At 57.3% G+C, this 26,796-nt stretch overlaps 1 protein-coding gene across 3 annotated transcripts in view; it reads left to right on the top strand.

Moving 5' to 3' along the window:
- The window catches only part of ALDH1L1 (aldehyde dehydrogenase 1 family member L1), a 46,177-nt gene that overhangs the window by 6,762 nt on the left and 12,619 nt on the right, over window positions 1–26,796 (top strand). For 2 of the 3 annotated variants that reach the window (XM_028478935.2, XM_028478937.2), the window contains exons 5-16: window positions 1,500–1,601; window positions 2,350–2,439; window positions 3,568–3,705; window positions 5,622–5,747; window positions 8,285–8,376; window positions 14,647–14,794; window positions 16,069–16,188; window positions 17,242–17,369; window positions 20,102–20,252; window positions 21,236–21,306; window positions 24,720–24,825; window positions 25,807–25,894. In XM_028478935.2, coding sequence (XP_028334736.1) covers window positions 1,500–1,601; window positions 2,350–2,439; window positions 3,568–3,705; window positions 5,622–5,747; window positions 8,285–8,376; window positions 14,647–14,794; window positions 16,069–16,188; window positions 17,242–17,369; window positions 20,102–20,252; window positions 21,236–21,306; window positions 24,720–24,825; window positions 25,807–25,894 — 1,360 coding nt within the window. The remainder of the gene's footprint in view (window positions 1–1,499; window positions 1,602–2,349; window positions 2,440–3,567; window positions 3,706–5,621; window positions 5,748–8,284; window positions 8,377–14,646; window positions 14,795–16,068; window positions 16,189–17,241; window positions 17,370–20,101; window positions 20,253–21,235; window positions 21,307–24,719; window positions 24,826–25,806; window positions 25,895–26,796) is intronic. The other variant, XM_028478936.2, reaches the window with a different exon arrangement.

Genomic DNA, 26,796 nt, shown 5'->3' with positions numbered 1-26,796 from the left:
CGGCTGGGCCCGTGAGCCATGGTCGCTGAGCCTGCGCGTCCGGAGCCTGTGCTCCGCAACGGGAGAGGCCACAACAGTGAGAGGCCCACGTACCGCAAAAAAAAAAAAAGATAGAAGACTCCAGGCAGGATGCCATCAAGCCTGGCTGAATCCAGAGGCTTAAGGCCTGTCACAGGATTCTATCTTTCTATTTCTTCGCCCTGATTCTACTTTCCTCCGTTTGATTAGCTTCATCCTCAGGTTGCCCTTAAATGGGAGGAAAAGTAGTCACTGGTGGCTCAAGTTTTTCACCTCTTGATTCTAGGGGAAGAGAAACCCTCTTTCCCCTAGAATTTATGAATAAAAAATCAGAGGACACTCTGATTGGCCGATTTAGGTCATGTGATGACCCCGAGCCAATCACTGGCCGGCATGGGGGAGCGCTCTGATTGGCAGCCTCTGTCACATGTTCCGGTCTTGGGGGCTTCTGGCCAAGGCTGGCCCAGGTGTGGTCACTGCACCGAATTCTCGCAGGAGGAGGAGGGCCGACCCAAAAGGCTGATGTCAGAGCTGGTTGTGCAGGCCCTGTAGAGGCCGTGTGTCCAGCAGGGGAGACCGGCCAGGACAGGCATCAGATGAGGACGTCTCCATAGCACATCGGTGGCTGCGCCCCAGCCCTGGGCCCCATTATGCGGCCTTGGATCCACCTATTCACAGGAGTGAGAAGGGAGACCTGCTGGAGGTTTGACGTGAGAGGCAGGAAGGGGTCATCTTGTTCATCCTACAGAAAACAACCAAGAGCATCCTTCAGGGCGGCGTCCAGTGGGCAGCCGCTAGTCACGGGTGGTTATTAAATTAATTTAAATGACTTGTAGTTAAAGATCAAGGTCGTCAGGCTCACTGGCTACATTTCAGGTCCCCAGAAACCACACGGGGCTGACGTGGAACACGTCCATTACCAGGGAAGTTCCCGCTGGGCAGTCCTGCCTTAGACGCTTCTGAGTTCTCCCGGCTTCTCAGCCTCGGGTCTCTGGGGGCTCCCACCACCACCTTCCCTCCCTCCGGACCCAGCGCCTTGGCTCTCCTCCCCTACCTCCCTGACGTCTTCTCCACAACCTTCCTCTTTCCTGGAGCAGAGAAACTGCTTCCTGCTTATTAGGGACCTCCAAACCCATCACGCGGTCCAGGAGCCATTCTCCCTAAGAGACAGGGAAGGTTTTAGACAAAAACGTGGACCTTGGTGTGTGTTACACCCGCAGAGGGCTTTAGCTTACGTGATCTTCTAGGGCCTTGTGTGGGAGAGAGGGCGGGGTCTTGCACTCATTGCTCAGGCTGGAAGTAGGTTCGAGCTAATTTTACCTGTCCCTACAGCACCCATTCCGTGGGTGCCCGTCACGTGCCCGCGTGGTGCCAGGTGGGTCTGTTCAGCGAGTGGCCTGGTCCAGACTCAGTGTGAACCCAGGGTCTGGGAGTTGGGGGGCCCTAAGGCTGGGGACACCCACCAACCCGTGTCTCCCCAGGTTCAGGCCGTGAAGCTGATCGCTGAGGGCAGAGCCCCCAGGCTCCCTCAGCCTGAGGATGGCGCCACCTACGAGGGGATTCAGAAGAAGGAAACAGCCCGGGTGAGTGCCAGGGCCCTGCCCACCCAAAGCCTGCCTGTGCCCGGGCTGGGGAGAACGGGCGACCAGGACGTACCTGTTTAAGGCCAGAAGAAAGAGCAGCCCCAGTGCAGGAAGCATGAGCTAGGCTCGAGTGGCACCTGGACAGGCAGGGAACAGGGTCTCTTTGGGTTCTTCCCGGTTCCTCCTTAGGAAGAGGTAGGCGGGGCCCTCAGGAAGAAGAGCTGGTGAGGGGGGAAGGGTGTAAAAATCAGCCGTGGTGCTGGCTCCTCATCTCTGAGATGTGACACCAGAGGGAATTCAGTTCCTCGGTGCTGTCACAGGTCGGGAGCCTAGGTGGGCCCACGGGCTGTAGCTGTGCTCAGGGCTCGCGGGGTGCTCTGTCGGGATCTGTGTGAGCCCTGTAAGTGAGGAGAAGCCGCCCGGGGGGAGGGATGGGATGGGACAGGCCTGCACTTTGTGTAGGGCCTTGGCCATCTTAACCACAGAACATTATCTTCCCCAAGCCATCCTGGAGTTCACATCCCGTGAAAGACTGAGGGTCCACGCGCACCCAGAGCCAGGTTGCGAGGGGGAGGCCCAGCCCAGCTCTGGGCCTCGGACTGGAGTCGAGAGGAAGCCAGACTTCCCAACCCGTGCCCAGGGCTCCACCCAGTGTCAGGGTCATCAGGGCAGGAGGGGAGGCCAGATGTGTTGCCCAGATGGTCAGGGAGCGGGGAGAGACCACTAACACACACGTCCTGACCCGCAGATCAACTGGGAGCAGCCAGCAGAGGCCATTCATAACTGGATCCGCGGGAACGACAAGGTGCCGGGCGCCTGGACGGAGGCCTGTGGGCAGGTGTGTCCCTGCGTGGCCGGGACGGGCAGTGCCCCGTGTGTGTCCCCCGGCTGCACAGCTGTCAGAATGTGGCTGAACTAAGCGGTACATAGCCATTGCCCAGACCCCCAACTCCAGCCAGGCGCCCCCGGCCCCCTCGGCCTCTCCCTCAGGACCCGCGGCTGAAGGAGAGGGGCTGGCGCAGAGCAAGGCCGCCAGGCCCCGCGGCAGCTCTGGGGTCGAGCTGTGCTGGTTGTTCGACTCTCAGCCCCGGGCTGTCAAAAGTTCCAAAATAGCAGAAGTAAAACCGATGAATCGGCGAAGTACTGCTAAGTAAGTTTTTTGTGCACACACACGGAAAAGACAGTTCCGGAACCAGGAGCCCTCAGACCGCACGCGGTCTGTCGATGAGCTTGTGAATTGAGGAGGCAGTGACTGGTTATAACGAGAATTTTCTCAAATGATAGGGATTTGGCTAACGGTTACTTCATATCCATTTTGAGGAACAGTTCAAATTTTGCTTACGATTTCCAGAGACACAAGCAAGACGTGACTAAGGTCAAGTTGGTCTTGACCAACTTGCAAAATAAGCTAAACTAAGCTCTGCTCCTGTGGCTGAACTGGTTTTGTCTTCTCAGGGACTTTTCAAGGCTGGTCTGCGTTTGTGTTGGATTTGAGCAGCTCTCAGAGACCCCAGGCCCAGCCCTGACTTGCCTTTGCCCCGGGGGTGGGGCCTTTGGGCCGAGCCCCATCGAGGGCAGCCCTGTCCTCCACGAAGCCCCCGGCTGTCCCAAGCCCTGCTCAACAGGCTGGCTGCCAGACCGTCTGGGGCCTCTGCTGCCTGCGCCGCCACCAGACCCTTTGCCCAGTAGCCAGGGATGGTGGTGTCCCCAGGCAGCACCCTCACTCGGTGATGCTGCAGCAGACCTCCTCCGGTGTCTGTCCCCCCGGGTCGGAGGTCACGGGCCAATGTGCGGCGACGTAGGGCCCCCCTGAGGCCTCAGCGCCTGCTCCAGGTCTCGTCTGTGCCCCCGCTTGTGCCCTGACCCTCACCCCACCCCATGACTTCCCAGCCCCCCTCAGCCCCTTCTGGTCCGCCACGGGGGCCTCTCTCATCCAGCACCTTCCTGGTCTTCCTGTCCTCGACAGAAGCTGACGTTTTTCAGCTCAACGCTGAGCACTGAAGGCCTGGCGCCCGAGGGAGAAACTTTGCCCATCCCAGGAGCCCATCGGCCAGGGGTGGTCACCGGAGCGGGACTCATCCTCTTCGGGAATGACGACCGAATGGTAACGTTGCTGCTGTGGGTCCCCTGTCCGTACTGTAGGCTCAAGGCCACACACGCCTGTCCGGGGCCTCGGGCCCCACAGGGGGACTCCAGGCTTTTCTGGAGAAAACAGGGGAAAAGGAGACCACAGGCTCCAGGAGGGAAGACCCTCGACTGCTGGGTCGGCCTACTTCTTCCCTGTCCCGGGAAGGCTGGCCCTGGGCTCTTCCTGGCCAGGTGCCCCCACCCAAGCTGGGTGCCCTGGGTGGGTGTCAGAGTTGGGGAGGCCCTCTCCGGGGAGCCCGGAACTGGAGTCCGGGTGCCCAGGGCACGGTCATTGGACCTCTGTGCCTCAGTTTCCTTCTCTTTGAACAAGGAAGCCACACCGGGCACATAACACGCTCTGACTCACCTTAGAGGAGTGCAGCTCAGAGTGACAGCTACGATTTATGCAACTAAATATTTATAGCATGCCAGCGTGCCAGGCACTGTTCTAAAACAGTTGGATGATTTAATGTAGTTTTCCCAACAACCGTATGAGACGTGTATCAGTACTATACCCATTTTACCGAGTAGAAAACTGAAGCAAAGAGGTTAAATCACCTGCCCATCTTCGCCCAGGTTAGCCCGTGGCAGAGCTGGAGTCCAGCCCTAGCTCTCTGGCGCTGAGGCCCACCGCTGAGCCGCGATTCTCTGCCTTAGCACTCACCCCACGCAGCGGGGGGCAGACCTGGGCCTTGAGGTCCCAGGGGCGGAGAAGGAGGAGGACAGGCAGGGGTCTTTGAGCCCTTTGGGGAGTTTCAGCAGACACTGTGGATGTTGAACGCTTGGTGGCGGTGGCACGTACAGGCCAGGTGGATGTGGAGCAGCCTGGCTCGGACTGGCGTGAGCTCACGCTGGGCGCCCACCCTGCTGGCCCGAGGCTGCCTGCAGTCTGCAGTGATTGGCTGTTTCAGGTACTCGTGGTCGATGCCTTCAGACGCTACGTATCTGTCTCGGATCATGTTCCCAAAGCAGATCTGAAACAAGGGTTCTAGAGCTTGTGAGTTATCGAGGGAAGCGGCTAGGGCAGAGGAAAACTCTCAGCGAAGATACAGGTGCTGGAGCCGGACAGCCTCTTTCTGCCCCCCGGGCGGGCTCTGCGCTGGGCATTGCTTCTGCCGACTATGCCCCCGCATCCTCACGGCGCTCAGGCCTGGGTTTCCGCCCCCCCGGGGAAGGGTGAGGGGCAGCGAGGCGTAGCCCCTGGGCTTCTCTGCACGGCCATGACCGTGCTTACCCACCAACAGCGGTCAATGAGAAGGGTGCAGGTGTAGACCACTAGCTGCAGGCGGAGGAAGGAGGAGGGGTTGGGCTAAGTCCTCCCTGAGTCCGTGAGGCCAGCAAGGTAAAGAAGCAGCCTTCGCGGAGACCCTTGGTTGAGCGTCTTTCAGGAACTTCCAGCTGGGGCCTGGCTAGGCTTCAGCTCCAGAAAGCTCCAGAGCATCTTTGGAAGACAGCAGGGGTGGGCAGTCAGCCGGGAACCCGGCTCTGGTTCCGTCCGGTGTGTGCAGAAGGTGCCGTGTTCATAGACCACGGTCACCCGACAGACGCGGTCTAGGCCGTGAGCTCACCTGATGACCTGTGCCAGGTTTCTCGGGAGTTTCTGGAAGCTGGGCTCTTGGGGGATGAGTTGTTTTCTGCATTGACTTTCAAGGTAGTGCTTGAATTACTTTAGTGTAACGAGTAGGCGTCGGTTTTGTAGGGTAACCCAACCATGACAGGTTTTCGAGCTTGAGAGCGTGGTGGGGTGCCTGACAGGGAAGGAGCTCGAGCGAGTCCCTGTGGCAGCAGCCTCCTCGCCTGGTCTGGGCTCCCGGGCCTGCCTCGGTGGGGGATGGAGCGAGCGTGTGCCCCCCGCTCGGGCAGCCGGGGGCCCTGACGGCCTTCCTTTTGCAGCTGCTGGTGAAGAACATCCAGCTGGAGGGTGGCAAGATGATTCCGGCCTCGCAGTTCTTCAGGGGAGCAGACAGCGCTGGCCTCGAGCTGACGGAGGAGGACCTGGTCACTGCGGAGGCTGTGCGGGTAAGAGACCCTGCGGGGCTGCCGTCTGCTGGGGCAGGTCGTGCACAGCAGGTGCGTTTCGCAAATCGCACCCCCTGGGGTCGGGCTGTGCACACCCTCTAAGGACGTATGTCCTGGCGCCGGGCACAGTGTTGGTCCTGTCCTGTCACGGGGCTTCCTGATGCCCCCTGCCCCTCCTTCCTGTGCCACTGGGACCTAGGATTCGGCTGCTGGGTCCGACTCCTCTGGGGACACACTGTCAACGGTGGGCAAATGGAATAGCCGAAGGACCCAGTTGTCCTGCCGTAGGGCATGTGCCCCGGAACCTTCCGGAAAGGCTTCCCGAGAGGGAGACCCCCACATGGTCACCAGCACAGGTGTCACAGTCGGCCGCCCTGGACTCTGGGCCACCCCGCCCGTGTGCCGCTGGACACCACTGCCCTCTCCGAGGCCCGGTGTCCCCCCCACCTGGAGTCCAGGCATCGGCCACTTCCCAGAACCGCCCCTCCTGCTCTCTCCCCCACCTCCCTCTCCCTGGAAGGCGTGGTGTGGAGGCTGTTTAGCTGTGTTGCTCAGAGGGCGCTGGATGGGTCTTCAGCTGTTCAGTCATTCGGTCATAGGTTTGCTTATTTGAGATACACGTCCAGACACTAGGGGTGTGATGGTCAGCCCTGTCTCTGCTGTCACGTGTGTCCCTTCTCACAGGGAAGAGAGCGGCAAACGACCAGGCAAGGGACTAAAATAATTTCCGACGGGAGGTGCGCTCAGAGGGCAGTAACGGTGATGGGAACGAGGTGCCTGGAGGCCGGGGATGCTGCAGAAGCGAGTTCGGGGAAGGCCACCCCGGGTAGGGAGGTGGTTTGTGCTGAGACCCAAGTGGAGAGAGACGGCAGGCACAGCAAATGCCGAGGCCCTGAGAGCCGGGGAGCCGCGGAGGGCCAGGTGGCGGCCGCGGGGCCACTGGGTGCTCGTGACCGGTGCAGACGCAGGACCCAGCAAGGGGGCACGGGGGAGCCTGCCGGTCCGGGGGGCACCGAGCACCTCCTCAGGTGGAGGCTGAACGTTCTGAATGTCTGTTAAAAAAAAAGCCTGTTCATTCAAAAAGTGTTCTTGGAGCAATTGCCCTGGGCCTGAACCTGCCCTGGGGTTACGGGGCCAGCTGGACAGGCTGCCTTCTGGAGCTTGTGGCCAAGTGGTACCAGGATGGCTGAGGCTGGTGGCAGAAGAGGTAACAGCTTAGTGGCACCTGTTAGGACCCCAGTACCGCTGGCCGTGAGCCCAACAGTCGTAAGAAAAGCAGATGCTTCTAGAGTGTCCGGGCTACTCTAAACTGAGTTCCAGATGTGCAGCAGAGGCCTCACGGGCTCTGAGGCAGCGTGGGCTCCTGCACCCCGAGCTCTGCCAGCCTCATTCCAGGGATGCTCCCAGGGCTGCCCCCAGCCCCTTGTCCAGATGAGGAGACCGAGGCAGGGGAGGCTGCCTGCATCTGACGGCTTGTCAGGGGCCGAGCTGGGGTCTGGACAAGGCCATGCGGCCGCTTGGGTTCCACACACCCCAGGGGGGCCGGCGTGCAGCGCCCGCACAGCGACAGTGAGTGCTGGCCCCAGGCTGAGCGAGCGTTGCAGTCAATGAAGGTTTGGGGGAAGAGGTGATTTAGCAGTTGACCTGGAAGGATGCCCAGGATTAAGTGTGAGCTGGGGGTTCAAGGAAGCATGTCACCGGAGGGGGAGAGCCTGGGTGGAGGCCCGGGGAGAAGGCGCAGTTGTGTGGGGCGGGGACGGCTCGGGACGGCTGCCGATGGTCCGCAGGAGGATGGCGGGCGGAAGCAGATCCAGGGCAGCCTCCTGAGAGAGGCCAGGGAGGGTCAGCCTGGGGGTCACTGGGGGCTGGTCCTGGTGGGGCCACAGCCTGGCGCCCGGCCTGAGTACGGGCCTCCCGGCGCCTGCCCTGAAAGGCCCGGCGGGGAGCTGCCCAGAGAGCAGTCGTCCCGTTGTGTCCCGTCGTGACCCATAGGATGGCCCTCCTGTGCTGCCCGCTCGGCTCTCACTGCCCCGTCCACGCTCGTCCACGAGGCCGGGGGCAGGAACCACTGCCGTCCACAGGCCTGGGACAGAGGGGCACAGAGCCAGCTAGCCTCGCTGTGAGGACGAGACCCAGGGCTCCCGAGCCCCCTCGGTGGCCCCGTTCACTCGCAGAACCACCCCCCGCTTTGCTCTCCCTTCCACGTGGCAGCACCCCCCCCACAGTGTCACGCGGGAACACCCACCCCGGGCAACCCTCCAGGTGGGGCTGGCGGGGGGTGGGTCTCGGGGGCAGCTCCGGCACATCTGTCCTCCCACCACCCCTGGACCAGTGTGGGGACCCCTGCGAAGCTGCGGTCAAGGTGAGGTGGGTGTGCGGACAGCAGCCTGGACTTCGGCTTCCCCGGGGAGGGCATCAGAGAGCGGAGCGGACGGGCCAGCCTGGCGCCGGGCAGTGCGCACGCACCGGGGCTGTTCTCACCCCCGCCGCTCGCTCCCGGGCCCGGGAGCTGTGTGCTCACCACTCCTGCTTTCCAGGGTGCCTGGAAACGGATTCTCCCCAACGTCCTGGAGGTGGAAGACTCCACTGACTTCTTCAAGTCGGGGGCCGCGTCGGTGGACATCGTCAGGTAAGGCCTGGAGTGGGGGTGGTGTCCCAGGAGTCCCCCTCAAACGGAGTGGCAGGAAACCATGCAGGTCAGGGATCCAGAAAGGACTCACGCGTGCAGGCCTCGGGCCCACCAGGCCTGGACCAGCGGGAGCTCGGACGGCTGGGCAGGCATGTCCTCCCCCAGGCTGTGTCGTGGCCCCAGAGCGGCCACTCCGGGACTTGGACGTCTAGCTGGCGGCTCCCGGCTGTGCAAACGTGAGGCCAGCAAGCAGACAGGTGCGGACCACTGCCCTGACTGGTCTCAGTGGCCACAAGCCCACCCAGATTCGAGGGCAGGGGCGGGACAGAGACCCACCCCTCATGGGAGGAAGATCAAACAATGTGCGGCTCTTTTATTTTTTATTTTTAAATTTATTTTAGTCACTTTTTTAAAGTAAATTTATTTATTTATCTTTGGCTGCGTTGGGTCTTCGTTGCTGTGCGCGGGCTTTCTCTAGTTGCGGCGAGCGGGGGCTGCTCTTCGTTGCGGTGCGCGGGCTTCTCATTGCGGTGGCTTCTCTTGTTGCGGAGCACGGGCTCTAGGCTTGCGGGCTTCGGTAGTTGTGGCACACGGGCTCGGTGATTGTGGCTCACGAGCTCTAGGGTGCAGGCTCGGTATTTGTGGCTCACGGGCTCAGTTGCTCCACGGCGTGTGGGATCTTCCCGGACCGGGGCTCGAACCCGTGTCGCCTGCATTGGCTGGCAGATTCTTAAGCACTGCGCCACCAGGGAAGCCCTGTGCGGCTCTATTAAAACTGCCACAAGCCCAACACCCCGGTGAAAGCCAGCATGTGTGGGGAGGGACCGGGCAGGTAGGGCCTGGCACAGGTGGGCCCGTTGGGCTGGAGCACGGGCAGTCAGGGAATCATGATTGCGACTCTTTCTATTTCATTTTATTTTTTGAAACGAATAGTTGTTTATTTTTTTTTCAAGTCTTTATTGAATTTGTTACAATATTGCTTCTGTTTTACATTTTGGTTTTTTGGTTGCGAGGCATGTGGGATCTTAGCTCCCCAACCAGGGGGATCCAACCCACACCCCCTACATTTTAAGGCAAAGTCTTAACCACTGGACCGCCAGGGGAGTCCCGCAAGTCTTTTTAAATTTTAGGAATGACTTTACGTGCAGTGAGGTGCACAGATCTTGAGAGGGCAGTGTGGTAGCTTTGATTTAACATGTGTAACGCACACATTATAGCACATGTATAATATATATATTATGTGATATGTATCGTATCTCACAAGCTACACCTTGATGAAGACATGGGCCCCAGCCTCACTCCAGGGGATCCCTCCTGCCCCTCCCCAGTGGGCGGCCCCCAGGGATGATCCGTTACCACAGATCAGGTCACCCAGTCTTCAACTTCATGTGAACTGTCCCTCTTGCCCTTTAACAGTGGTAATAAGTTCTAATTTGTATCAAGAGAAGAATAATTTTGCATCTGTATTCATCAGGGATATTAGCTTGTAGTTTTGTTTCTTCTGATGTCACTATCTGGCTCAGGTATCAGGGTAACGCTGACCTCGTAAAGTGAGTTTGGGAGTGTTTCCTCCTCTTACGTTTTTTTGGAAGAGTTTGAGAAGGATTGGTATTAATTCTTTTTAAATGTTGGGTGGGGTTCACCAGGTTTTCCCTGGTGAATCCCACCCGCAGTCCTGGGCTTTTCTTGGTTGGGAGGTTTTCGCTCACCAATTCAGTCTCCTTACTTGTTATTGGTCTGTCCAGATTATCTGTTTCTTTATGATTCAGTGTTGGTAGGTTGTGTGTTTCTGGGAATTTATCCATGTCTTCTGGGTCATTCAATTTGTTGATGTGTAATTGTTCACAGGAGTCTCTTATGATGCTTTTTATCTGTGTGGTATCCGTTGTATTGTCTCCTCTTTCATCTAATTTTTTTGTTTTAGTCTTCTCTTTTTCCATAGTCTACCCAAAGATTTGTCTCCTTTTTTTATCTTTTCAAAAAGCCAACTCTTAGTTTTGTTGATCTTTTCTATTGTTTTTTTTCCCCCCGGTTTCTATTTTATTTATTTCTACTCTGATCTTTGTCATTTCCTTTCTTCTGTTACCTTTTGGCTTAGTTTGTTCTTCTTGTTCTGATTCCTTGAAGTGTAAAATTAGGTTGTTTATTTGAGATTTTTTTTCTTAATATGGTCATTGATCACCATACACTTCCCTTTAAGAACTCTTTCTCTGTGTCCTATAAGTTTTGGTATGTTGTGTTTCCTCTTTCATTTGTCTCAAGATAGTTTTTGATTTCCCGTTTGATTTCTTTGGCCCATTGGTTGTTCAGGTGTGTGTTGTTTAGTATCCTCATTTTTTTGAATTTAGTTTTCCTCCAGTTTTTGATTTCTAGTTTCTACCATTGTGGATAGAAAAGATGCTTGGTATGATTTCAGTCTTCTTAAATTTGTTAAGACTTGTTTTGTGACCTAACCTGTGATCTGTCCTTGAGAAGAATTTGTGCCATGCTGCTGGGTGGAATATTCTGTGTATGTGTGTTAGGTCCGTTTCATCCACAGAGTTGTTTAAGTCCCCTGTTTGCCTATTGATCTTCTGCTTGTTTATTCTATGCGTTATTGAAAGTGAGGTATTGAAATATCATGGATTTTTTGTGATGTTATTTCTCCCCTCAATTATCTTAATATTTGTTTCGTACATTTAGGTGGCCTGATGTTGGGTGCGCATATGCTTATAATTGTTATATCTTCTTGGTAAATTGACCCTTTAACCATTGTACAATGTCCTTTTTTTCTTGACAGTTTTTGATTTAAAATCTATCTTGTCTAAGAGGAGTATGGCTACCCCAGCTCTCTTCTGATTATTATTTGCATGGAATACCTTTACTATCCTTTTACTTTCAGCCTTTTTGCATATTTTCATCTAAAGTGAATCTCTTGTGGTATATAGATGGATGCTGTTTTTATCCAGTCTTATAACCTATGTTTTTAATAGGAGAGTTCAGTCCATTTCCATTTAACCAGATTACTGATAAAGGATTTACTTCTGCTGTCTGTCTGTTTTCTCTATGTCTTTTATGCTTTTTGTTCCTCAGTTTCTCTATCACTGCCTTTTTCTGGTACTATACCACTTTGATTCCCTTTTTTTTTTAGCTATTTCTTAATTACCTTGGAGATTACAGTTAACATCTTTAACTTATAACAATGTAGTTTGAATAATACCAACTTAATTTCAATAAAATATAAACACTCGTATCCTATATATAGTCACCCCACCCCTTTATATTGTTATTATCCTAGATTACATCTTTATACATTGAATACCCATTAATATAGGTGTTAAATTTTTGTGTTATGTATTTGCCTATTATGTAATATAGTAAAAGGGGAGAAGTTGCGAACCATACCAAAAGTACAATAATACTGGCTTTCCTTTTTTTTTTTTTTGCGGTACATGGGCCCCTCACTGTTGTGGCCTCTCCCATTGTGGAGCACGGGCTCCGGACGCGCAGGCCCAGCAACCACGGCATACGGGCCCAGCCGCTCCACGGCATGTGGGATCCTCTCGGACCGGGGCATGAACCTGTATCGCCTGCATCGGCAGGCAGACTTTCAACCACTGCGCCACCAATGGAAGCCCCTGGCTTTCCTATTTACCTACGTAGTTACCTTCGCTAGTGCTCTTTACTTTTCCTTATGGCTTTGAGTTACTGTTTAATGTCCTTTCATTTCAGCCTGTTTTTTTTTTTTTTTTTTTTTTTGCGGTACATGGGCCCCTCACTGTTGTGGCCTCTCCCATTGTGGAGCACGGGCTCCGGACGCGCAGGCCCAGCAACCACGGCATACGGGCCCAGCCGCTCCACGGCATGTGGGATCCTCTCGGACCGGGGCATGAACCTGTATCGCCTGCATCGGCAGGCAGACTTTCAACCACTGCGCCACCAATGGAAGCCCCTGGCTTTCCTATTTACCTACGTAGTTACCTTCGCTAGTGCTCTTTACTTTTCCTTATGGCTTTGAGTTACTGTTTAATGTCCTTTCATTTCAGCCTGAAAGACTCCCTTTACGGCAAGTTTACTAGCAATGAACTCCCTCAGCTTTTGTTTATCTGGAAATGTCTTAATTTCTCCTTCATTTCTGAAAGATTGTTTTGATGCATATGGAATTCTTGGTTGACACTTTTTTTCTTTCAGGACTTTAAATATGCCATCCCACTGCCTTCTGGCTTTCATGGGTTTTGGGGGGGAATCAGGTTTTAATCTTATTGAGGATCCTTTGTGTGTGATTAGCTTCTCTCTTGCTGCTTTCCAAATTCCATCCTTGTCTTTGGGTCTCAGCAGGTTGACTGTCAGGTGTCTTGGTGTGATTCTCTTTGAGTTTATCCCTCTTGGAGTTCATTGAGCTTCTTGAATGTGTATATTCATGTGTTTCCTCAGATTTGGGGACTTTGGGGGCATTATTTCTTCAAATATTTTTACTGTCCTGTTCTATCTCTTCTTTGGACCTGGTATGATGAGTATGATCTGATGATGATGTTCCACTGGTCCCTGAGGCTCATTTTCATTTTCATTCTTATTCATTCTTTTTTCTTTCTACTCCTCATACTGGATAATTTCAGGTTCACGATCTTTTCTTCTGCTTGTTCAGATGTGCTCTGGAAGCCTCTAGTGAGTGTTTGATTTCAGTTATTGTATCTGTCACCTTGAGAATTTGTTTGGTTTATTATTATAATTTCTATCTCATTCTTGATATTCTCATTTTTTTCATAATCATTTTCCTAGTTTCCTTTAAGTCATTGAACACATTTAAGATGGTTGATTTAATGTCTTTGATAATAATCCCTAGGGATGGTTTCTTCCAAATTCTTTTTTCCTGTAAACGGGCCTGTTTCTTTGTATGTTTTGCAATGTTTTGCTCAAACTGGACATTTTGAGTGTAATGCTGTGTCAGTTCTGAGAATCTGATTCTCTCACTCCGGGGAGGTTGTTAAATCTTGCTTGTTGAGGGTTGGAGCCATCCATTTGTGACTTTTCCAAACTTTTCTTTGCATGGTGTGTATTCCTTGTTGTGTGTAATCATTGAAGTTTCTCTTCTGTTATCCCTGTGGTCATACACACTATGCAAAGCATGTATGGGATTGGCCAGCCTTTCGGCCAGCCCCTCAGCGATCAAAAGCGGCCTCAGCACTTGGAACCCACGACCCAGATGTGTGGAGGACGAGGTCCTCATTGCCCCCCAACCCCCGCCTCCAGGAGGCCACGACAGGAGTGACCTGCTGCCACTGCCGCCTCCTGCCCTGGGGGTGGAAAGGCTGGAAGTTACTGCCACACCCCAGCTCTTCACCACGTTCTCCCCTGGAAGCTGCAAGTGTCGACGAGACTCGAGAAATCCAAAGCATTTGATTCAGACAATTCCTGCCTGTTCAATAGTTGTTTAGGTGGAGGGACGGAGTTTTGGAGCTTCTTGCTCTGCCATCTTGTGTCTATAAATGGGCTTTTATTTCTCTTGGGTAAATACCTAAAAGTGTTGGGAAGTATATGTTTAATCTTTAGGGAACTGCCAAAGTGCTTTGCAAAGTGGCTTCCAAAGTACCGTTTTACAATCCCAGCAGCAGGGTACGAGGGTTCAGGTGCTCTGCATCCTCACCAGTGGTTGGTATGGTCAGGCTTTTAAGTTTAGGTATGCTGGTAAGTACGGAGTCGAATCTCGTTGTGGTTGGTTTGCATTTCCTATTGACGAGTGATGTGGAACATCTTTTCATATGCTTATTTGCCATCCATATTTCTTCCTTGGTGAAGCATCTGGTCAATCTTTTGCCTATTTTCACTTGGATTTTTTTCTTAGAATTGATTTTAAGAATTATTTACGTATTCTGAAGCCAAGTCTTTTATCAGGTATGTGATTTGGAAATATTTTCTCCCAATCTGTGGCTTGTCTTTTCATTCTTTTCACACTGTCTTTCAATGATTATTATTAATCTTCTATTAATTATTACCACGTGGATTGTCTCATTTACTCATCAGGAAATAGTAGAGGAGCCATGATTGGTCCAATTTTACAGGCAAAGAAACTAGGCTCAGAGCAATTGGTCACTTGCCCAAGGTCACAAATTCATAAGTGGTGGAGCCAGAACTTGAAACCAGAGCCTCTGAATCCACGAACTGGGCTTTTAACCCTAACTCTAGACTGACACCCATGCCTCGGGGGCTGAGATGAGCCACCACCTCCGCCGCTAGAACCAGGCAGGTCTGCCAGGCCTCCTCCAGGCCCTCGCTTTTCCGTCTTCCCTCCAGACTGGTTGAGGAAGTGAAGGAGCTGTGTGACGGCCTGGAGTTAGAAAATGAAGACATCTACATGGCAACCACCTTCGGGGACTTCATCCAGCTGTTAGTGAGAAAGATGCGAGGGGACAACAAGGAGAGCAAGTGCGTCATCGACCACGTGAGTCCAGGGCCCCCCATGCGGGCCCGGCCTGGGTGTTGTCGACCACGTGAGTCCTGGGCCCACCACGCGGGCCCGGCCTGCACAGCCCTCAGGCACCCGTACCTGTGGATCCACGGTGACACTTGGGGGAAGGCTGGATGTCCAGAAGCTTTAGTGACCCAGGCTTCCCTTGGTAATTCCAAATAGCCTAAAGATGCCAGGCGGTAGGACGAACTCAACAGAGGAAATTGCTGTCCAAGACTCAGTATAGGGGACAAGTTCGGTCCCAAGACAGGAGACAGGGTATCGAGGGACTTTTACAGTGTGCTTCTCTGTCCACCCGCTTTCTCCTGTGGTGGGTTTTCTGGCGTGGCTTCCGGCCCCGCCAACTCATCCTGTACCCCCGGGTGACCCTCGCCCCTAGTCCTGGCTCCACCACCTCCCAGCAATGGCAGCGGCTTCCTGCTGGTGTCAACCTCTGGCTTGACTCGTGGCTTCTCAGCTCTTCCATCACCTGTGCAACCAGTCACCTGTGTGAAATTCCGTTGGTTGAAACAAAAAAGAGAGAGAGAGAGAGTGAGAGAAAGGGATTGGGAATGTTCTCCCAATAAGGAAAACAAATGATCCTCTACATTCAACTTGTATATATGAAGTATGAGGAAGTAACTAACTGCAAATGTATTTTTTAAAGAAACTGGAAAAACCATCCCTGGGGTATCTCGGTAGACTACCCACTCCTATGGGAATTAGCTTTATGATAGTTTGTCTGGCTGGTGCTTTGGAACAAGGGCCGATGAAGAAAGTATGGGTGACCAGCGTGGACACCAGGCTGGCCTTAGGGTTGTGGACAAATGACTGTGGAAGGAGGGGCGGCATCCCAGAGGCTCCGCGTTCAGCGTGGGGTTGCAGGCCCGAGGGGCAGTGAGCGGGGGCCGCATCACGTCTGGGGGCTGCAAGTGCTGTCTGCCCACTGGCGCTTCCTGTGTGCGGAGGCCACGCAACCAGCCCAAGGTCAGTGGCAGAGCCGGGGCTCCAGCCGGGCAGTCTAGCTGCGGAGTCTGGCCCTCCATCTCTTCTTATCGCTCAGCTGCCACCTCTGCCCACACGACAGCTCCCTGGGCAGCAGGGCTGGATCCGAAGAGGAGACCGAGTAGCCCGGGCCCTTGCTTGTGTATCTTGTGGGGGAGGCAGGGCGAGTGGTCCCTGTGTCTCTGGTGGGGTCGTGCCCATCAAGGATGCCCGTTCGCGAAGAATCCACACTGCAGCTCCGGCATGTGGCCCTTCGTCCCCAGGTGGAAAAGACCGTGAACAAGCTGACCCTCCGAATGCCCCACCAGCTCTTCATCGGAGGCGCGTTTGTGGACGCCGAGGGCGGCAAGACCTATGAGACCATCAACCCGACAGACGGAAGTGTGAGTGCAGGCCCCAGCACCCCCTTGCCCCGCACAGGCCCCCGATGCCCCCTCTCCCATCTACTCCCCCTCCCCAGTCTGGGGGCCTCTGGGTCCCGGCTGGGGGCCTCTGCTGGGGCGAGAAAACGCTGCAGTCGGCCTCCAGCCCTTCCTACGGGAACGGTGCAGAGGCAGATGCGGTGGGGAGGGAGATGGGGACGCGGGAGGACTCTGGAGGGTCTGCAGCAGAGTTAAGCCCTCCCAAGGAGGAAACGGAGGCCATTCCCTCCCCTCCACACCTCAAGAATAACCCCAGCGTCGGGAGGGCCCCCTCGCATCCCGGGTTTGTCAAGACGCCCTGGCCGTAGCTGTCCTGCTCAGTGCACACGTATGGCGCTGTCACTTGCGTGCACGCTCACACGCTCCTTCCTACAGACGCGCACCACGGAAGACAGGGCCTCAGAATGGTCCTCTGAGGGGAGTTTAAGAAAGTGATGGGCGGGGTGTGTGGGCCCAGACAGGTGCCCTCAGGCAGGAAAGTCAGGCGCTGCCACCACAACCTCGGGGCCAGTTTTGGGAAGCCCGGGCAGGAGGCTGTGTGGATGCCTGGTGCCGGGGCCGCGGGCGGGGAGGGTACAGCCTACCTGTGGTGACCGGCAAGGAGGCGCTGGCCTCCGGCCTCCCACCCCGTCCCGGTGGCGGGAGGTATGGGGGGCCTGTGCTGCCGGGAGGTGGGCACCCTCGGGACGTGGAATGCAGGGGCGTTGGGCTGGCTTATGTCACTTCAGGAGCAAACCTCCCGCCTGCGCCTCACTAAATTTATGGGTCTCTGCGCTCGGTTTGCAAACGCTGAGCCGACCCTCGGCCTTATGGCTGCAGCCTGAGTCCGTCGCCCTGTTTGGGGTCAGCGGGAGAGTAGAGGGAAGGCCCTCGGGACGTAGGAACACGGCCCCTTCTGCAGGCCCCGTCTCCCCTCGTCGTGCAGACCCTGCCCATGCCCTCCTGTCCGCCGACCTTGGCCTCTGCGGCCGCCCAGGTGGCCGGGCAGGGCTTCAGGGCTCCGCTCCACCACAGGTCATCTGCCAGGTGTCCCTGGCCCAGGTCAGCGACGTGGACAAGGCCGTGGCTGCCGCGAAGGACGCCTTTGAGCACGGGCTGTGGGGGAAGATCAGCGCGCGGGACCGGGGCCACCTCCTGTACAGGTGGGACCTCACCCGCACCCACCTGCCTGTCCCGGGCCTTCCTCTCAGGCCGCGGCTGGCGCTCGCGTCCTCACGGGAGGACGCGGTCTCAGGAGGGCAGTGTGACCACGGCCTGAGGCCGGGGGGAGGCTTCTCAGAGGAAGTAGCTTGAGAGGCAGGAGGGAGTGTCCCAGGCGGGGGCCCCAGACGGCACCGCTTGCTTGCCGGGCGGCCTGGGCCGGCGCGGGGCTCCCGGGAGCCGGTGGGTGGGGCGGGGCGGGCCGTCCTGGCCCCGCGCGTCCTGGCCTAGCCTGGCTCTGGCCGCCAGAGTCTCCTGTCTCACGTTCCCCTTCTGTTAAGCCCTCGGCCCCGTCGGAAGTCCAGGGAAGGGTCGGGGACGCTCCGGCTCATGACCCGGGTGGGGGTGAGGCGCGGAGGAGAGCTGCTGCCCGCCTTCCTCGAGCCAGGCGGTCCCACTGGGGAGGAGCGGGTGCCCCAGGAGGCGAGGTGGTGTTTCCAGAAGAGGGCTGCTGGCGGGTGAACCGAGCAGAAAGGTCCGGGGGAGAGTCAGAGAGAGTCACCAGGCACCCCCAGGAGCCGGGGAGCCGTGTACCCAGCTGCCGGAATGGACCCTGCAGAGCGGGCGGGCGTCCGTGGAAAGCTGCCGCACTGTGCTCCCACACTTCCTTGGGTCCACGGCCCAGAGTCTGGTGGTGGCCCAGGCCGCCGTGGTCAGAGGCCGGGGAAGGGGGTGCGAGCCGCCTGGCACCTCAGCGTCTGCCCCTCCTGGTGCCTATCCCGCAGACCTTCAGGAGGCCAGCGCTGCCTGCCCGTTCTTCCCTGACCTGGCGCTGTGCGGGGACCAGGCTCTGGCAGGCAGAAGGCACCCTCACCCAAGCTGCCCCCCAGCCTCCCAAGCAACTCAGGTGACAATTACTTAGGGACTCGTGACACGGCCATATCACGCGCACGTGGCGTTTTGCACAGGTGTGGCGGATGGAGGGATTGGGGGCTGACCAAGGAAGAAGACGTGGCCACGAGAGCCAACAACACACCACAGCCTTCATCGGGCGGCACCCGGCAGCGGGAGGCCCCCCGAGGCTGTAGTGGCGGAACAGGGGCGCTCCCGGCCGGGGAGGGACCTGAGAGGGGCTCCCGTGTCCGGGCAAAGTCACCCAGCAGCACGCACGCCAGGGTCTCTGCGTCAGAGGACTGGGAAGGCCCATGGTTGTAACTGCACAGCCTGTCTCACCAGTGGTAACAGCTGTCGGGTGAGGTTCCTGGGGGACGCATCCACTTATCAGTGGCTAAAAATGTGCACGTTTGGGCTATTTTTAAAATAACTGGATGTGTAAAAGTTGGCGCTGGCGAGCTTTTGAGCTAAGGTATCTCACGCTGCAAGCACCTTAAAAGACAGGAGGCATGACAACCTCGGGGCCGACACACACAGGCCACCTCATGCTGACTTTAATATTGATTGATGTCTTTGGCCTTCTGTCCTCGAAGCTGATGGAACCCTTGTCCTTGTAACGCCAGCAGCACGGTGTCTCCACTGTTTGGTCTCTAGTGTTTCTCAAAAAGTGACTTACCTTCGCTCTCGTACCCGGAGAGTGACCTGGCACGTCCCTGTCTCTGCGGTGACGGTGGGCCCTTCCGCTCAGTCCCCAGTCCCGCTCGCCGGCTCCACGCTGTGTGCGGGCCGTGCACCCAGCAGGAGCGGAAGGTGGGGGCGAGCAGGAGGCCAGAGCTGTCTCCGCGCTCGCGCGAGAGGCAGGCAGTCTGGAACCCCTGTCCCGGCGCATGTCCGCGCCGGCCGGAGAGTTTGAAGGGCGGCGGCCGCGGGAGGGCGCTGGCAGGACGCTGCGAGGTGCGATTGGTGGGGGCGGGGGGCGCAGCGGTCGGGACGAGAAGCCGGAGGGGGCGTGGGGAGAGCCGCCCAGGCCCACGGCACGCACGCACGCACGCACGAGGCTCCCGAGGGCCGGGCGGGGCTGACTCGCCCGAGCGCCTGGACGAAGCTGACGTGGAGGGGGAAGAAAGCTGTGGCACCGTGGTCCCGGGAGGACACGGGCGGGGCCTCGGGGCTGGTGGGCCAGGCAGGGGTTGAGGCCGCATCCTCAGTGCGGTGGGCAGCTTCGGGGTCCTGGGGAGCTAGGGCCGCGCTGGCGGCTGTCCCCGGGGCAGGGTGCAGAAGGGGCAGGTCGGCCGGCTTTGATCCCACAGCGGAGCTCCTCACGTGCCAGACCGAGGGCCGCTCTGGATTGGTGGTGTCCGCCTGCCCCTGATGCATGAGACCCTCCCACGGCGGGGGCGGGCGTCCCAACTCCCAGGCGCCCACAGCAGACGCCCGCGGGGACCGCTGAGGGCGGCTGGACGTGGGCTCAGCCTGGAGGAGGCCGTGCAGATGCGCCGCCCCTCACCCCCGGTACGGCCGCGTGGGGTGGTTGGTGCCCGACACCGGCCTGCTGTTCCCGGACAAGGCCTCTTGTCGCAGAGGCAGGAGGTGTCATGAGGAAGCAGGGGATCCATCGATATCCCCGGAAGGAAGAGAGAGGGGAGGAGGGGGACAGGGCACCGTGCTCACGCCCCTGCAGCCAAGGGGACGCCGCCGTCCCATCTCACAGATGAGGACGCTGAGGCCGGCACCTGAGTGCGGTGGTGCTGGCAGGGCCCCCGGCTCCCGAGGAAGGGCCCCGAAAGGGCAGGCGAGGCCGTGCCAGGCCTGAGCCCAGCTCCCTCTCCGCGCCCCTCAGGCTGGCCGACCTCATGGAGGAGCACCAGGCAGAGCTGGCCACCATCGAGGCCCTGGACGCAGGGGCCGTCTACACGCTGGCCCTGAGGACCCACGTGGGCATGTCCATCCAGACCTTCCGCTACTTCGCTGGCTGGTGCGACAAGATCCAGGTGGGGCTCCCGCGGGCGTCTGGGCCGGCAGGGACCCCGAGGGCGGCAGAGCACTCTGGAGGCCGCACCACAAACCCCCACAACTTTGCGGCCTTGAGAAAATGCCGGTTATTCGCTCCCGGTTCTGCGGGTGGGAAGCGGGTTGGGCTGGGCTGGGTTCTGTGCCAGGGTCTCAGGGGTCGGTGTCGGGGTGTCACTGGGCTGGGCCTTGCTGGCAGCTCCGGGGAGGACCAGGTGTTAGCAGCGCCCAGGGGGCAGGGCTGCGGCCGGGGCTTCTGCTGTCCTCTCTCTCTTGTCCTCGCCCAGCCCTCCACACCCCATCCCGGTGACCCTGTGCTGTCACTAACTAGAGGCCTAGAGGAGAGCCACCTGCTCTCCGCGAGGTTCCTGTGGTTGTGCTTGGCCCACCTGCACCATCTCCCCATCCTAAGGCCAACTGTCATACTGTGTCATCGTACGGGCCGCTCACCAGGTCCCAGGGGTCAGGGCCTCACTTGGGGGCCATTCCTGGAGGTTTTCCTGCTGCAGGCAGTGGTGGGTGAGCCCTTCCAGGGAGCCCCACGGCTGCGGGGTTCTCGGTGTCTCTGCTGGGTCTGGGCTCTCACCCACTCCGAGCGCAGGTGTGAGTTCGAGGGAGGGGGTGTGCCCGGTGCCCGCTCCCCGTTAGCCTCTGCATCACAGGCCTCCTGGGCCAGCACGGCCCCCAGAGGCACCTGGCCCCCACCCTGGCCCTTCTCTGCCCCAGAGGCCGTCCCTGTGCAGGACCTGCTTCCTGTCTGAGGACTCGGCCAGGCTCAGCACCTCACCCCCTGTGGCTGCCCGCTCCGCCCGGCTCTGGCCCCCTCAGCTGTCCTGTCCTGCACAAGCGGGCGCATCGGGACACAGTCCCTGTCCCTCCCTGGGTCCCCGGCGCAGGCTGGCTGCCCACAGGGGAAGGGGTGAGGGGCCAGAGCCCCTTCCGGTGATGCTACTGCTCCTTCCAGGGTGCCACCATCCCCATCAACCAGGCCAGACCCAACCGGAACCTGACCTTGACCCGGAGGGAGCCCATCGGGTGAGTGACACGCCGGGCACTTTGTAGGACTGCACGGGGGGCTCAGACGTCCCCTCTCTGTGTATTTATCAGACCGCTGCTCATTTGCCAGCCACTACCTCCCAGACGTGGCAAGGGCCGGAGATGCAGCAAAGAGAAAAACCGGTGAAAATTCCTGTCCTCAGGGTGAAACAGCTTTCACCTCCACAGCCCCTGTTCCCTGCCAGGCACTACTGAATGACTTTGAGACTATAATTGTATTTAATCCCTATGGTAACCCTCTATCAGTCAGGGTCACGGGGGGAAGAGAGGGCACGCCCCCAAATTTTATCTGAAGAGTGTAGTGACCAGTGGGTATACTTAAGGACAAGGAATTCCTACAGAGCGGCGGGGACAGGAACCCTCGGCGAGACCAGCCCGCGGCACAGGGAGGACAGACCTCCAGTCGACATGGAAAGACCAGGTTTGGGAAGGATTTTCAACCCGCAGCGACGGGTAAGATGATGGTGAAGATGATGGAGGTGATGAAGATGATGGTGAAGGTGATGGAGGTGATGAAGATGATGGTGATGTCGACATGGAAAGACCAGGTTTGGGAAGGATTTTCAACCCGCAGCGACGGGCCCCATCTTACCATCCCATGTCCAGAGGCCCGTGGGGGCGGCAGGCCTGCCTCGGCCGAGGCCACCCGGCAGTGACCGCCGAGGCCTGGCGTCTCGCCCGCGAGGCTCAGCGTGGGACTCGCTAACGCGGGACGGGGATGGGCACCCGAGGAGACGGCATGTGGCAGAGCTGAGGGCTCAGCACGTGGATGCAGACGCCGCCGGGAGGGGCTCGGTGCCGGGGGAGAGCATGGGGTCCGGACACAGGGGCTGCAGGAACCACCCCCCCAGCAAAGAGCTACCCAGCCAGGGTGCCAGGAGTGTGGAGCCAGGACCCTGCTCAGAGCCCCCCTCAGGCGCAGGGGCCAGTCCCGTGAGTCTGCGAGGTCCCTGAGCCTCAGCCCCCGCACAGGGTGCCCATCCCGTCGGACCGAGTAGGACGCTGACCCTGCCCGGGTGCCTGGCTGCCGGGCGAGTCGGTGGCGAGGCCTTCCCTGTACTGGCGGGTGGGGGGCTTTGTCGGGGCTTCGTAACCAAGCACCACAGCCTGCGAGACTCGCGCCGCGGACTTGGTCGCCTCACAGTCTGGGGGCCGGGGGTCCCAGGCTACGTGTCGGTAGAGTTGGCTCCTTCTGAGACTGTCCCACTGGCTTCTGGTGATGGCGGCCACCTTGGTGCCCCTGGGCTCTGCCCTGGAGCCCACACGGCCCTCTCCCTCCGCAGGTCTGTCTCCACAGGGCTCTCCGTTCATAAGGACGGCGGTCACGTGGGGTTAGGCGCCCACACTAATCCAGCCAGACGCCGTCTTAACTAATTATACCTGGGATGACCCTGTTTCCAAATCGGGTCACACCTGGGGCACTGAATGTGCGGGCATGATTCAGTCTTGAGGGCAGGATGTCTCTGCTGCGTTTTCTTCTTCGGAGCCTCAGCCTCCTCCTCCTCCTCGGTGACCTCTCCCACTTCCCTGGGGGCTGCCTTGACCCTCTGGGTGTGCTGGGTGTATGTGGGGTGAGGACCAGCTTTCCTAACCCCTCAGCACACCCCACCACTCCCAGGAAGGTGTGGGGGGCCCTGTGCCGGCCCCAGGCCCCACTGCACTCCCGCTCTCCTGGCCCATGAGCCCTGTGGCTCCTCAGCGACCCGTCATGCCCTTGGCCTCTGTGCGTGCTCTTCCCACTTCCGGGTCAGCTCAGCCACCATCGTTTGGGGAAACGTCCCCTGATGATGATGGAGGTGCTGACGATGAAGAGGATGGTGGTAATGACGGTGAAGATGATGACAATGAAGAAGACGGTGATGAATATGATGATGGTTAAGATGCTGACAGTGAAGATGGTGGTGACGAAGGTGAAGAAGATGGTGATGAAGATCGTGGTAATGATGGTGAAGAAGATGACGGTGAAGATGGTGATGATGGTGATGAAGATGATGGTGAAGATGATGGAGGTGATGAAGATGATGGTGATGAAGACGGTGAAGATGATGGTGATGAAGACGATGTTGAAGATGATGGAGGTGATGAAGATGATGGTGATGAAGACGATGGTGAAGATGAAGATGATGGTGAAGATGATGGAGGTGATGAAGAAGATGGTGATGAAGACGGTGAAGATGATGGTGATGAAGACGATGTTGAAGATGATGGAGGTGATGAAGATGATGGTGATGAAGACGATGGTGAAGATGATGGAGGTAATGAAGATGAAGATGATGGTGATGAAGATGATGTTGAAGATGATGGAGATGATGAAGTTGATGGCGATAAAGTTGATGGTAAAGATGATGGAGGTGATGAAGATGAAGATGATGGTGAAGGTGATGGAGGTGATGAAGATGATGGTGAAGGTGATGGAGGTGATGAAGGTGATGGTGATGAAGATGATGGTGAAGATGATGGAGGTGATGAAGATGAAGGTGATGGTGAAGATGATGGAGGTGATGAAGATGATGGTGATGAAGACGATAGTGAAGATGAAGATGATGGTGAAGATGATGGAGGTGATGAAGATGATGGTGATGAAGACGATGGTGAAGATGACGATGAAGACGGCAGTGACGATGATGAAACAGCAGTCACTTGGTCTGCACGGGGCTCCATGTGGACAAGCTCATCTAACTGTCTGATTCACAGGGAGGGGCTGCCATCACCGAGTTCTGCGGGGTCAGGAGGAGGCAGGGCCACATGCCTCTTGGGAGCACAGGTGTCATCAGTCGGTCTCCTAGGACGTGGGGGCTCCCTCCATGGAGACACTGCCCAGCCAGAGGCTTCTCTGGGACAAAGGGGACGCACTGACACTGGACACCATCTCTCAGTGCATAGCAGGCGGGCTTCGTCAGGGCCCCAGACTGACTGCATCCTTCTTGTCTCCTTGGCCCTGACCCTGGCCTAATGCCCAGGAGGATCCTCATCCACAGCCACCTGTGGGACCCTTGACCCTCCCTCGAATCCTCCTGGTCCACGCATACGACCCCTGATTCTCTCCCGCGTCCCCCCGGCCACCCCTGTGACCCCTGACTGGCTCCCAGCCCCTGCCTGCTGTCACCTCCCCAGCTCCTGGTGCTGCCTGTACCTAACTGTGTCCCTAGACTGTGTCCCGTCAGAAGCTGTGCGGTGTCCCCTGCCATCACACCCTGCTGGGAAGAGGGGCTACTGCCAGCCTGGACATACTGCCCCAGCAGGGCCTGGGAAGGCAGGTGTCAGCGGCCCCTCTGCGGGGCCATTCGTGCCGCATCAGGAGCCTGGCCCTGGAGTGGAGAGGCGGCAGTGGCAGGTCCCCGCGGGACCCAGGCCGAGCGGAGAGATGAAGGCCTGCTTCCCTCGTCCGACAGGGTCTGTGGCATTGTCATCCCCTGGAACTACCCCTTGATGATGCTGTCCTGGAAGACGGCCGCCTGCCTGGCTGCGGGGAACACAGTGGTCATCAAGCCTGCCCAGGTGGGTGCGGGCACGTCCTGGCGGGGCGTGAGGGCTTGGAGGGCGGGGGGCACCTGCGAGGGGTGACGGGCAAGGAGGAGGGCTCTGCGGGTGAGGGCGGCCTTCATGGGCCGGCGCACGGGGCAGAGGCGGCCTTGGGCGGATCTGGTGTTGTCTGGGCCACGGGGCCGAGTCAGGCTAGCCGGGCTGTGCGTGCAGCTGCTTGGTGAGTGGTCGGCAGTCTTTCACAGACGCCAGCTCAGCCCCCTTGTGCGGCCCCGGGAACCAGGATCCGGGCTCCAAGCCCTGGGTGTCTGCTGTTAAAGCTGGTGCTTCAGGGCCCAGACATCCTGGGGAAGCTTCTGTGTGTCCACCACCCAGGCCCCTGTCAGAGAAGCCATGTGACGGGGTCCCTCACGCAGGCTGAGGCACCTGAGCAGGGTGCCCTGCGGTGAGGTCACCCCATGAGCCTCGAACCCTCATCTGTACTTTGGAGGGTTTAGTTAGGAGCTGAAGGTCAGATGCTGGGGTGGTGGGCCCAGGGGGTCTCACTCAGCTCTCTGGGGTGATTTGGCCTCAAGGGTATTAACATAGTAAAAACCAGCAAAATGATACTGGCTTAGAGTATCTATCCTGAGTTAGGCACTCCTCAGGTATTTTAACATGCATAACAAATTTCCCAGTAATTTGCATACATCTGCTTACTAACCCCTGAGGTGACCCTTAACCTCCCTCTTTAGCGTGGGGGATGCTGAGAGGTCAAAGCAGTTGTCCCTGCAAGGCCCCACTCACCCAGCCCCCACAAAGTCTGGGCACCCACAGATGCACCTCTCAGCCTGAGGCCCAGCAGTGGGTGGGGCGTGGACCACCGAACCAGGCGAGGAAAGTTACCCCTTTTCCTCCAGAAGAGGAGCGGCTGCTGGCTTGTGGGGTGTTGAGGGCAGGGGACGGCCACCAGCAGGGGATGGCGGAGCCCACTTCCCCCCTGTCCTGCCTCCTCAGGTGACCCCACTCACAGCCTTGAAGTTTGCAGAGCTGACCTTGAAGGCTGGCTTTCCCAAGGGCGTGATCAACATCCTGCCAGGACCCGGTAAGGGCCGCGGTCGGGGGCATGAGGTGCATTTGGTCAGAACAGGGCCTGCTGCGTGGTGTGCCCTGGTGGGCGGGGCAGCGGTGGGGAGGCCTGCCTGGAGGCGGAGGACGCTGCCCTGCGGTGGGGGAGAGCTGCACCTGGAAGGGTTTAGCGTTCAGATGCCTCCCCAGATGTTTTCCATTTTCTGTACCTGTGTGTGTGCCATGGAATAAACTACACAGCTTGGGAATTATCAGTTAAGAAAGGAAAGGAAATATGCATTTACCCTGTCTTTTATAATTATCTAATCACCTTTACTGGTGTCCTTTGTTTTTTTCTGCGGATGTGAATTACCATCTAGGTCACTTGTTTTCCTGAAGTATTTTTCATAGGTGGGTCTACTAGCCACAAATTTTCTAAGTTTTTGTTTATCCGGAAATGTTTTATTTTGCCTTCATTTTTTGAAAGGTAGTTTTGCTGAATGTAAGATTCTTGGTGACAGTTCTGTTCTCTCAGCACTTTGATTGTATCATCCTACTGCCCTCTGGCCTCTGCTGTTTCTGAGGAGTCAGCTATTGATCTTACAGTTCTTATAGTTCTCTTATTTACAAGTCAGTTTTCTCTTGCTGCTTTCAGAGTTTCCTCTGTCCTTGTTTTCCAGCATTTTTACTATGATACATCTGGGTGTGGTTCTCTTTGTGGTTATTTGATGTGGAATTCATTCCGCTTCATGGATTCATAGAGTAACGTCTTTCATCAAATTTGGGAAGTTTCTAGCCATTATTCATTCTAATATTTTTTTCTGTGGTTTTCTCTTTCTGCATGCCTTCTGACAGTTCCATTATGAGTATATTGATGTTCTTACTGCTGTACCACTTTTCTATGAGAAACTCTGCTTCATTCTTTTTCTCGCTATTCTT

This window comes from Physeter macrocephalus, chromosome 18 (assembly GCF_002837175.3).
Source record: "Physeter macrocephalus isolate SW-GA chromosome 18, ASM283717v5, whole genome shotgun sequence".
In the NCBI taxonomy this organism is placed as follows: domain Eukaryota; kingdom Metazoa; phylum Chordata; class Mammalia; order Artiodactyla; family Physeteridae; genus Physeter; species Physeter macrocephalus.
Note: the sequence above shows the minus strand (reverse complement) of the source record. Positions and strands in the feature narration are given on the sequence as shown.